We start from the raw sequence: 11713 nt of genomic DNA, 5'->3' as shown, positions 1-11713 counted from the left end.
CAGCCGCTCGCGAAGGGCTCGGTCGGCCACAGCGCCTCTCATGGCCTCGCAGTACTCATCGTCATCGCTGAGGATGTCCGTTTCCTTGATGTCCTCCTGCTCCTCATACTGAGCAAGGTCAAATTGTTCCTCTACCCAGCGGTCAGTGTCCCCACCGTGTGTGGGCTGCTGGGGCTCTTTTTCAGGGCTGCTCGTGTAGACGGCATCTGAGTCAATGGTAAACCTGTTTCGGGCCAGTCGCCGCCTTCTCCTCCCAAGAGACTTGCTTGGGGCTGACACTGCGCACACACAAAGATAAAACCCCATAGGCTTTTTACACATGGTACAACTCTCTTTGAAAAGTTAGTCTTCCAGGGGCCCTTTATTTTAGCACCGCTAGGCACAAAGCAGGCAGACTCCCACGAATGACCTAGTCATTCAGCATCCTCCCTGCGGGCAAGTCACACTTCACTCAGCTCCTCAGCACAGGTCTCTCTCCAGGTGAAAAAGGAGTTTCTGCTACTCAGATCCACAGTTGGGATAATGGCCCACAATTACTGTTCCTCCTAAGCGGTAGGCAGCCAGCCAGCCAGCACAAAGTGCATCTGTTCAGCTCAGCTTCTCACACGCAGTGCCCTGCTGTCGGCACCTCGCTAAAACCAACTAGCCTTATGCCTTCGTACGGGAAATCGCTTTGTCTCAGGGAAGACCAGTGCTACAGGTTTCAAAGTAGCTGCCTCAGTGATGAAGATGCCGCAGCTGTTGCGTTATTTATGGGGAAGTGAGCTCCCTATCCAGGCTCTGCTACTCCCTTCCCCACTCCCTCCCTACTGGGCGAGGGGAGAAAAGAAAACCCCCAAACCAGAAAAACTTTCAGAAGTTCCTTACTCAGCATCAGCTGGTCTACTAGCTTTTGCAACTGGCCCAATTAGCAAATTCACATCTTCTCCGTTGCAACATCTTCATAAGAGGCTTGTGAGGCAAACCAGGGGACGGATCCTGCAGCCGAAGGACCTGCAGGCTTTCCAGCACTTTACGTGTGCACACACACGTAGCTCCATGGCAAGCAGGTGAACTCCGAGGTGAGTTTGTCCCTCTCCACTAAACAGCACCTTGGCACTTTCAGTACGTATTTATTAAACTCTAGCTTGGGGGCGGGGTTATATTTTTATATCCCTGAGCTTTAAAGCAAGCATTAAGTACATCAGCTCAGCAGTTGCAAATTTTGCCTGCAGTGAGAGGTCTGGACTCTTAAGAGGAGATTTTCATCTCTGCAGAATTCATCATGCAAATACACCAATGAGCCAAACGGAAAGAAGGTTTGGCACCTACAGCAGGTTAGCTCCACAGGCCGACTGAAGCAGCGTTGCGGTGAAACAGTTGCATTTTGTCCCTCCTTTGACTCCTCTTCCTTACTATTCTAAGTGTCTCTGAGGCAGATGGCTAGCAACACCCCGAGTGAGAAGCCATGCTGCGAATGTTATTGGTCTGGCCTGCCCATTACAGAAGAGGAACAGAAAGCCTGGGTGTCTATTGTTGCTGGATCTAATGAGCAGAACAAAAATTAAACAACAGACCAGAACAAAACACGCAGCGGTGCCGTGTACTTTGCAGTTGGAAGCAAATGTTTCTTCCCTCCATCATCTAGTGTTCTGAAAATGAAAACCTGCTTTTCCCTGGAATTTTCTCATTGCTTTTGCCTGATGTCAACTGAAAAGGAAAATCCATGGTTTAGGACAGGCCATTGCAAAAGTAATAGTATCAAGTGCATGCCTCTCAAAGTGTGAGAAGAAGAAGCACATGCCCTTTAGCAATAGAGCTGAAAAGGCTAAAATGGAGGACGTACAAAGCTATCTCTTCAAACCAAGCCACTCACTCAGGGGAGCTGATTTTTCTTGTGCATTTTAGCTTAAAAGTGCTAGGGTTAGCTCAAAATTCTGGACATGCTTTTAAGAAATATGCAGTGGGCTTCTGCTTTGTTCACCTGAAACCCGTTCCTAGATTAAAGTGCAGAGCCAATTGGTATTGACAGGAATCCCATTGCTTCCTTCCATGCTAGAAGGACTGCTCTGAAGCCGAGCCTTGAGTGCAAAGCAAGGTAAATAGAGGCAATTTAAGGCTCTCAAGGAAGTGAAGCATGGAAACCAGCAGTTTTTACATACACAGGAGAGAATGCTAATCCTAATATACAAGTAACAGACACCACCACATGTCCTACAATGGTGCTGGGGTTACTGGGATCTTGAAAGTCTGTAGCCCTACAGTACCTGCCCTGTTCATGGCTGGCCTTGCACCTTTTAGAGCACACAATCTTTTTCCACCAAAAGGAACATATTGCTGGGATGAGGGCAAACTTTCGGTTTTAAGAAGCTGCCTTCTGTGTTTATCCCGCAGAATGGAGTGCACTGCCTTCAGAAAGTCCTTCCTGTGTTCTGGTGAACTGAAAAACAAGCAAGAATACAAAAGGCAGTGTTATATCTCTTGGGAACTGCTAAAGGCTCGCTGTAAATGAGATAAATAATGGCCAATTCTGTAATTTAAGACAGTGCAAACTGACCGGCATGCACTTGCCCCCAGAGAAGACTCAATTTAATGCGGTATTTTCAAAGCACAGCTGAATCTACAGTCATTGCAACGGACATCCAAGGAAACAAATACACTTTTCATTGACAAAACATTTAGTCATTCACCTCCCTTGAGGCTTCCTTTTCCTCTAATACCAACCACGTGCTTCGCTTGGTCCGATACACATCAAGCCGACCTACAGTGGTTCATTAAATCTCAGTTTGGCTCCCGTAAACACACACCAAACTGAAGCCCCGCAACTGTCTTACTACCTAGTAGTAGGAATAGGCTTGGTATCAGCTCTGCTGGGCCCTGGTGAATTTATGGAACCAAGTTCTTATCTGAACTTTAAAACACGTCAGGACAACCACCACAATGAAGATGGACAAGGTTTCCTTAAGGAAAGGGCAGTGCCCTAAGAGCAGCGGTTGGAACTTGGTGGCATAAAAGGTACCAGCTGAACACGACACATTAGGAGCTACCTGGCAGAAAGATCCAATGCTCGCCTTTAACTGCAGGTAAAATGGTGAAAGGAATATTGTAATAAGGATATTCTCATAGAGGCACAAGACCGATCAAATATATACCTTTATTCTAACACATTTTACAAAATCCTGCCTGCCAGAAGTAAGGCGTTAACACCCACTCCCCACTTCCCCTAGTGGCTGTTCCCAGATTGACTTAAAAGGAAAGGCGTAGGCAAGCTGGGATCCAGAAATGCAGTTGCCAGTGTAAATACAGAAATGCACTTACCTACAGCAAAGGTGAAACGCTCTTTCTGGCCTGCCTTCAGACTCAGATTTAACATGGACAATCTCACATACAGAATTAGTCTCTGCATCTAAAGTGAAAAGCAAGCAGAAGTTCATATAACAGCTTCTCATATTTAGCCTCCATTAGAGTATTTATTTCATAATCCTGAAGAAATGGTTTACGGACAACAGATAATACACTGCAAATAATTCTAACTCATGGCTGAACAGCAGCAGTAAGCAAGCGACTAATTAAAAAATAGACTCTTAAACTTGCCAAAATCTAGTAGTATTGAATATGCACCCACTTGGCCCCATTAAAAAACGGGAAAAAACCCAAACCTGACAAATAAAAAAACACAACCCAGCTTTTCAGGTATTCCACAGAGCACTGTCACATTTTATAGCTACCTCTTATGTTCTTTCCACTTATACATTAGAAAGGGAGAAAATAATTTTAAATTTTGATTTTTTTAATACTATAGGCTTCACATGAAGCCATCAACCACAAAACCAAAATTTCACTAGCGCTACCACCTCACAGTTGCAAGATTGCCTTCTAGTCTCCAAAAAAAAGAAACAGAGTGAACCAGAGTCAGCAACTACTTTGTTATGTTATTCCAGAACCCTGCCTGGCTTCAGAGAAGTATCAACAACCTGGAGATACACAACTGGAGTTTCTGCACCTTCTTTTCTCTCAAGGGCTGTTATGGATGTTGAGGTCGTGGGTTCCTTTTTTAGGCCTCAGAAACCACTTACACACATACTAAGGACAAACACTGGTCAGTGAACGATTCCAGACCGAACATGAAGAACCCTGCCAAATTCATGCAGTGGGAACATTACCTGCACTTGCCAATGCCCGAACCTGCAGTGCCTCTAAAGGTATCATGTGGCGAAAGCGGAACGGATCCCAGTCTTCATAAATTGAAGCTCTATGTGATCCTCCCTGGAAGAATTTCAAAATTAGGAAAGGAAACACCTTGGGATAGCCAGGCGCAAGTCTCCTGTGCTTCACACTGAGAAGGTCCAGCTAGACACTTATTGCAATTCTTAATTTCTTACTGCAACATCTTAGTCACCAGCATCACTGAAGTGTCTATCCATGAAGCTCTTGCTAAAATCTAGACAAAAGTAACCATTAGCCAATCAACTCTTATCAATGACTTCAAAAATCATTCAAAAGTCACTTGAGACGAATGCTGCGTTCTCTCCTCCAAGTGCACACATGCTCATGCACACACATTAGTTTTACCTTAAGTCTCTCCAAAGTTATCTTGTGGCCCATTGACTTTAACCACACAAGCATTTCAAATGACACTTCAGTTTCCACTGTGCATGGGAAACAAAGTTTTCTGTAACGCTATAAACTGCGTTCCCTACTGCATTAAGGCATATGTTTGTTGTCACGCTTAGCTTTAACTTTTAATCTCAAAGTCCAGCAGGATCCCCTGACACATACTACAGGCACATTTAATTTAGCTAAGAACAGCTGGCACTTGCTCAGTGGCATGCAGCAGCCAGAACTGAAACAAGGGCATTGTGTTTCACTCAAATTTGGCAGACATCAGCTCTCATATTTGGTGCACACACACTGACTGAAGAGTCAAACACCAGAGACATTCAAGGTGATACCTTGTTTCATGCAAGTCCACCTCACAGCATGGAATAACTGCGTCAGGAAACATGAATGACTAGTCCAGCAGAGAGCAAAAGATAAACTAAATGAATGCTTGCAGACTGCTGCGCCCAGGCCGAACAGCAGGACCCTGGGCATTACCCCAAATCTCAGTTGTTTGGCAGAGAACAAGGTTCACACATGCGAAGGCACACTATAGCACCCTAGCTTTACATAAAGCAAATCTTGGTTGTAGCACCAGCAATGCACAGAGCATCACCAACAGAGTCCACGCAACTTACAAGTTTCTTCTTCTGTTTGGAACCATCTTTGTAGACAAGGACCACAGCAGTTTTGAACACTGGAGGAGAAAGTTAGAAACAGAAGCCATGTAGTCAGTAAGGCTGGGAACGGGTCTCTTCTATGTCCAAGCACACAGACCTTTCAACTCCTCAGACAGCCCTCACCTGAGTCAGGGAGGGAAGGGTGGAGTAAATCTACCAACCCTCCTGCATATTCTTCCCCAAATCCTCAAACTCTGTTGCTTTTAGTACACAAAACGAGGCTACTTCAAAGTCACTTGAAACTTGACAGCCTAAGTTACCAGTCATTGGAACAACTCAACTATTCAAACAGCAACAGTACCATATAAAAAAATTCAGAAAACTTTAATCCCCCTGGATAAGTTCACCTCCGGCAAATGAGCAGCAACCAGCTACACGCGAGGCAGTCAAGCAGATGGAACTACACTCGGACATGGTTTGAACCCCTCCCAAGTGGGACAGTAGTTTATACTGAATTAGAAGTGTGCAGGGAGAGGTGCAATCCAATTCCTCTTTTGATGTATAACGTGGAGCTGGAATTCATCTTTCGAGAATCCAGTTTTCCTCATGTTCACTTTCTCCAGGCCTCAAATGCACCCATTATTTTAGGATTTAATTGGCTGGACAATTTATTTAATAAAATGTCTGAAATTAAGTTAAAGCTTTTGGGGGTAATTAACAGTTGCTGGACATTCCTAGCAGCTTTCATGAGGCACCTCAGCTTCAAGAGTATAACCAGCTGCTTTCCCAACTTACAGGGAAGCAGTCAATTTTATAAGCTTCTTCAGAGCAAAGCTGAAAGAGTCTTTGTTTGCTGTCTGTTTGGTATAAAGCAAAAAAAAAAGAAGCAAAAATCATTGGCTTCATAATCAGCATGGTTAGGAAACAACATGCAAAAAGCCTGTTGCACGTAAAGAGATTTAAGAACAAATAACAAAAACTTATCATACTCTGCATTAGTTGATATAATTCTGAAAGTAAGAGAGATGTGATTTAGCCAATATAAGTGAGCACATACCGTTCCAAGGGACCATACACCTCAACACAGTGCAAAAGACCTTGAGATCTCTGCCAACAGCAGTTTCAATTTCTAGTTTGGCCACTCAAGATAGACTATTCAGAGGGAGATGGATCACTCCAAAGCAACTCACTGGGAGTCCTGGCTTAGCTTTTAAGCACTTTTTAAAGTTCTGAAATACAAGGTTCTTTCTGGCAAAAGACAGGGAGAAAAAATGCAAACCCTCTGCAAACGCCCAATCAGTTCTGCAGGATGTGAAGTAGAGTTACTTGGCATCAATCAGACTACTTAACTATATCTTTTCAGAGACAAATACCTTTCTGCATAGCTCACAATTCAGAGCCTTGGATACAGGTTTAAGAAACTCTTCCACTATTACAGGAGTCCCCTCCAAATCCTTCAACAGTGTTAGATCAACCCAGAACAGAACTTGTATCTGCTAAGGCACAGTTGACAGTCTTTTAGGCATCCAAAATAAAATTATTAGGATACGAACCAAATGCTGCCAGCTCAGGTTCCTTCTTCCATTTTCCCAGTGAAGCAGGAGGATTCAGCCATATCACTGTATTATGCAAGAGCAAGTCCCCCATGGAAAGGTCTGCAACCTGCCAACAGAAACACGTGCACAAAGACACAATGTGTAATTGGTTCAAGAGAGCTTACTACCTTTCTCAGTTCAAGAAAACTGGCCTGAAGTTGAAACAAAAAAATGCCCCCCACAAGCAAGCTTTTGGAATATTTCATCAGATGACTGTTTGCACATGCATGCAGACTGTGACAGTTAGTGATAGATGCAGGTAAATCCTTAACGGCCAAGCATAAATTAGGAGAAGTCAAACCCAGTCCAGCTCTCATAATTTCATGGGAATTCAGAGCAAAACCCAGATGCTTTCATTGCATTTTTTTTCCTCCTTTGTCCATCTTTCTCTCTACCAGTTTCTTTCTGTTTTGTCTCAACATTTAAGCATAGCCCTCATCACACACACACAGTTTGGGGTGAAATTTAGAGAACACATCATGTGAAGCAGTCAAAGCACTTCCTCCTCACAGTTCTATGGCTCTTGATGTCACCCACAGAAACCACGTTGCTGGAAATGGACTAATAAAGGAGTTCATAACAACTATTGGGAGATGCCTGCTAATATTGCAGCAACAGTATCTTTCACTTTGACTTACAATCTCCCAGAGCAACAAATTGATGGCTATTCCCAGTCTAGGGGCCATGTTATCCCATTCCTCTGCCCTTCTCTCAGTGAAGTCTGACTTTTGCCAAAGGACATCATGGATACTGCCAGCACAACAACCTAAGGTCTCCCTGATAACAAAAGCAACACTGAAACGTGTTTACTCTCCCCTCTCCCAGATTAACACACTGCACATGTCCTGATGCTCTCTACACCACTGCTTGCCAGCACCAACCTTCGGCACCACCCTCTACCCACCACCTGATCCTCCCTCCTCACTGCTGTTATCCAGCTCTCACACTCAAAGCTTCCTCAACACTAATCAATCCCAGATCTCTTTTGCCTCCTAGCCCAGTGCCTCTTATGTGTGCTCTTCATCCTGGCTGTTGGCAAAACCCTACTGCCATTACTTCATAGTCATGTCTCTCTACAGCCTTCACCCATATCACTGCTCCCATCAGCCCTCTAGTGTGTCTCTATCTCTCCTTTGAGTCCCCCTCAACTTTACTCTATTCCCCCTTGCAGCCGAGGGAAGGAGAGAGGTGAGCAGTAAGTCACTGCAGAACTATGTTTTATCACTAAACGGAGAGCCCAGGTCTCAGGCTGAAACTTCAAGACACCTTCCACAGGTTTCTGAGATGGTCAGCCAGGACTGAGCCACACTGGATCTTCACAAGTTTGTGTATGCACCGTATGAGACAACCAGATCAAAGCCTAGGGCTCTCTCACATATCAAGCTCACTAACACACTTTCTAGAAGAGAAACAGCAGTTTCTCACACACCTCCTCTCACTCTTTGTTCCCTTTAAAGTGATTAAAGAGCTAAGTAACAGACTTGCCTCAGCATGCCAGACTGCTGGCACCTGATGTGGAATGAGGAGAGCAAAGACAAGGTCATCAAAATAGTGACCTACAGGATGGGATGGAATTTAGACCCAAGCACAACACTGAAGGTGAATTAACTACTACTTTACATTGCTCCCTCTCAACTGAACCACACATGGAAAAGCAGATTTTAATTTGGTTGGCATTTATCTGTTTGCATAAGGATCCACTTAAATGACACAGCACCAAAGGTAAATATTTGATACAATTGAACATTCACGCTCCGGCCACCAAAATAACAGTCTTTTTTCTCTTAAATTTGATCATCTGTTACCTCTTTTTTCTCCCCTGTTTGTTCTGCTATGAGCTGGTCAAACACAGCCCCATATTCTTCGTGGATTTTCTGCATTTCATTGATGTGGCTGGCAACCTTGTTCATTGTTTTTATGGCCACTAGAAGACAGAGAGAGAGACAGGGGAAGAGACAAAAGGTATTTTTAAGCCTTGAGAGGAAGGTGGAGGGGGAGGGTTCCAGATGTGAGGTTAAACTGGGAAGAGCAATATAAGTTAGCTCCTTACCATCAAGGTGATAATGTTCTTCACTGTCTACGTCAGTCAGAGCGAAGAGCTCCTTCAGAAGGAGAGGGTATTTCAGTATCCGCTGGATGGGTTTGATAAGGTAAGACTCCAGTGTGGAGGAGTGCTGCCGCCGGGGATTCTGAGCATCCAAAAATGCCTTGAAAGCAGTGTCTGTCTTGGCTGGAGGGTTAAAATGCAGCAATTGGATATATCAAAAATTTTAACAGCTGCCCTGGTACAGTGTATTGTCCAGCTTTAAATTCATTTATCCAGAAGCATTTTGCAAGGAAGTGAAGATTTATCAGGTCCACAGTATTCGATCTATGCACTTCAGTCTTTGAGTTACTGACAGTTTGCCACAGATATGCTATTTATGATTTAACAGCAGGCACCCACCTACCGTACCAACACATGCAGTTTTTAATTTCACTATCCACGGTATCTCTGGCCTTGCAACTATTTTAGAGCAGCGTAAATCGTTTTAATAATCTGTTTCCTTTAAGAAAAGGCTCAAATTGGACATTTGTAAGAAATCACTACTCATAAGTCTAGCCCGACAGGTGTGTCTATAACATTGGGGAGCCTAGTTATTGTTACTTCATCAAACTTTAAAATGCAGTTATCAAACGACAACAGCAAAAATCAAGAGCTAGTAAGGTGGTAGGAAGCAGTAAACTTATGATAGTATGTCATATTTCGGGAGCACAGACAGACTGGACAGCTGATTGCTATAATCTTTTCTACCTGACTGCTACTGAATTTACAAGAACGTGATTTTCTCTGTTACTCCCTCTACTAGACCATACATTTATTCTGGAATTATGGAGAAGGTGGCATTTTTCGACAGACGAGTTATTCAGTGCAGGAACAATTCCAATTGCTTTTATTAGAGCCATGTCCCCTGCCGAGGTTGGGTGGTTTTTTTGCAGACAGTCTCCGGATTTCAATAAAGCAATTTCAGTTTCAAATCTAAAAGCCACTTGCACATCAGCTGTATTTTACACTTGAAATACACTCATGGGCTTTTTAAGAGATTTATCACTTGAATAAAATTTTAAGTTCTGTTCATGCCTTAATTTAAGCACAACCATTTCTCATTTATAAATACACCCAGCAATGAAAAAGCAGAAGAAACCAACCAGATCTACCTAGCCTATGGCCCTAACATTGAGGTCTAACAGAATGATACTGAAAGAAAGCATGGATGTGACTAGCAACAAATCATTTAGTCATGTATTCCACTGAGCAGTGAACTATACTTTGCAGCATGATAAATAAGAATCTACAAGTAAAAATCAAAACAATGTGCACAGCACAAACAAAACCCCCCAAATCGAAACCCCTCAAAACAACTAAGAAACAAAAAATGCCCAAATTTTTGATTGCCAGTTATCCAGACATTCTCTGAAAAAATAAGAGCTCCTCCCTTAACGGCACTGCTCCTACAACTGGAACCATTTATTTATTTCATGTCTGAGCCAAAAAAAAATGAATTGCATGAAGCACTGCTAACTCTTAAGAGATTAGCACTTCGACAGGAGAAAAAAAACATCACTCCAAGGCAAGGAGGTCCGTGAGCATTTACAGGCCAGACCACAGTTCATTTATCTCCATCTCAGCAAGTCAAGCTCTAGTAGGAATTCACACATGGAAACTTCTCAGGCAAATTAGAATGAAGGTGAGAGGAAGAAGAGAGGGGAGAGAGAGCATGGTGAAGTTAAAATATTTAGACAGCTTCCATAAAACATTCTCCCAGGCTGATCCTCTCCTAGTGGCTGGCACAGTTCAACCACATTGGCCACAGCTTCAGTGGAATTGCCGCTAGCAAGGATTCGCGGCACAAACTCTGGGAGGATCCAGAGGTCGTTACAAGAGCTACCACTCCTATTCCAAAGCACAGAGATCCATTAGCACACACCACATCATCCATTTATGAAATCTTTCCACTCCTCACATCACTGAAAAGACACTGAACATGTCAGGGAAGAATAAATTAAGTGTGGGAGGAAAAACTACATGCAAGGCTAACTATCTCTTGTAACGAACTACTCGGGTATCATTACTTCGATAGTGGTCCAAAAACACTCACAGCACAATGCCCTGTGAGCCTCTCAGGTCAGATGAACTTATTTTCCTACTGTGAAGGCTCCTGGAGAGCAACCAGGACCACGAGTGCCCCCATTCCTCTGCCACAACTTGCCCTGCATGGTTTGGGGTACAGTGGTCACCTCTCGCCATCCACAAAGGATAACCTGTGCTGGTCCAGACCAACACATGCTGTTACTTCTCTTTCTCTCTCCATGCTCATGTCCAGTGCATGGCTCTCACCTTTCACCAGGACTTTGGGGACTTTTGTGTGGCTGGCACAGAAGGCACTGTACAGCTTGAACCGGTCGGCGTAGTAAAGAAAGGATCCACCCAAGGAAAACAGCACTTTCTGAATTAAAAAAAAAAAAAAAAAAAAAGGCATTTAGTTATTTTTCCTTCTGCCAGGTCATCTGAAGTTTCCACTTAGCTTTTGGATGATGGGACACTGCATTTTTTGAATGTTTTCACACCATCTAGCAAGAAACAAGCCCAGCCTTCGTGCCTAGATTCAGGCTGTGTGATTATCATTAGCCAAGTTCCAGTTAGGACGATATGGAGACATCACTGACCACAGAGGGAACTAGGTTCACAGCTCCATAACTATATTTAAATGCCTGAGCTTAAAACTTTATTGATCCAAGTAACAACCAGAGGCCACGGAAAGGATTGGATCTGACTTTGTAAGGGATGAAGACATTAAGGAGCTGCAAGCAAGACTATTATCCCTCTGTATAAACACACAAAGGTCTTGACTCTCTCGAAAACCAGTTCGTGTTGACGGC

The 11713-nt window shown here is 43.6% G+C and overlaps 1 protein-coding gene across 1 annotated transcript in view; it reads right to left on the bottom strand.

Moving 5' to 3' along the window:
• Window positions 1-11713, bottom strand: part of TIAM1 (T-cell lymphoma invasion and metastasis 1) — an 82871-nt gene that overhangs the window by 206 nt on the left and 70952 nt on the right. The window contains 9 exon segments of the mRNA XM_009876250.1: window positions 1-278; window positions 2247-2419; window positions 3298-3385; window positions 4143-4245; window positions 5217-5275; window positions 6752-6860; window positions 8599-8717; window positions 8844-9023; window positions 11172-11280. The exon segment at window positions 1-278 is cut by the window's left edge and continues 27 nt beyond it. Coding sequence (XP_009874552.1) covers window positions 1-278; window positions 2247-2419; window positions 3298-3385; window positions 4143-4245; window positions 5217-5275; window positions 6752-6860; window positions 8599-8717; window positions 8844-9023; window positions 11172-11280 — 1218 coding nt within the window.

This window comes from Apaloderma vittatum, unplaced genomic scaffold (genome assembly GCF_000703405.1).
Source record: "Apaloderma vittatum isolate BGI_N311 unplaced genomic scaffold, ASM70340v1 scaffold12630, whole genome shotgun sequence".
In the NCBI taxonomy this organism is placed as follows: Eukaryota; Metazoa; Chordata; class Aves; order Trogoniformes; family Trogonidae; genus Apaloderma; species Apaloderma vittatum.
Note: the sequence above shows the minus strand (reverse complement) of the source record. Positions and strands in the feature narration are given on the sequence as shown.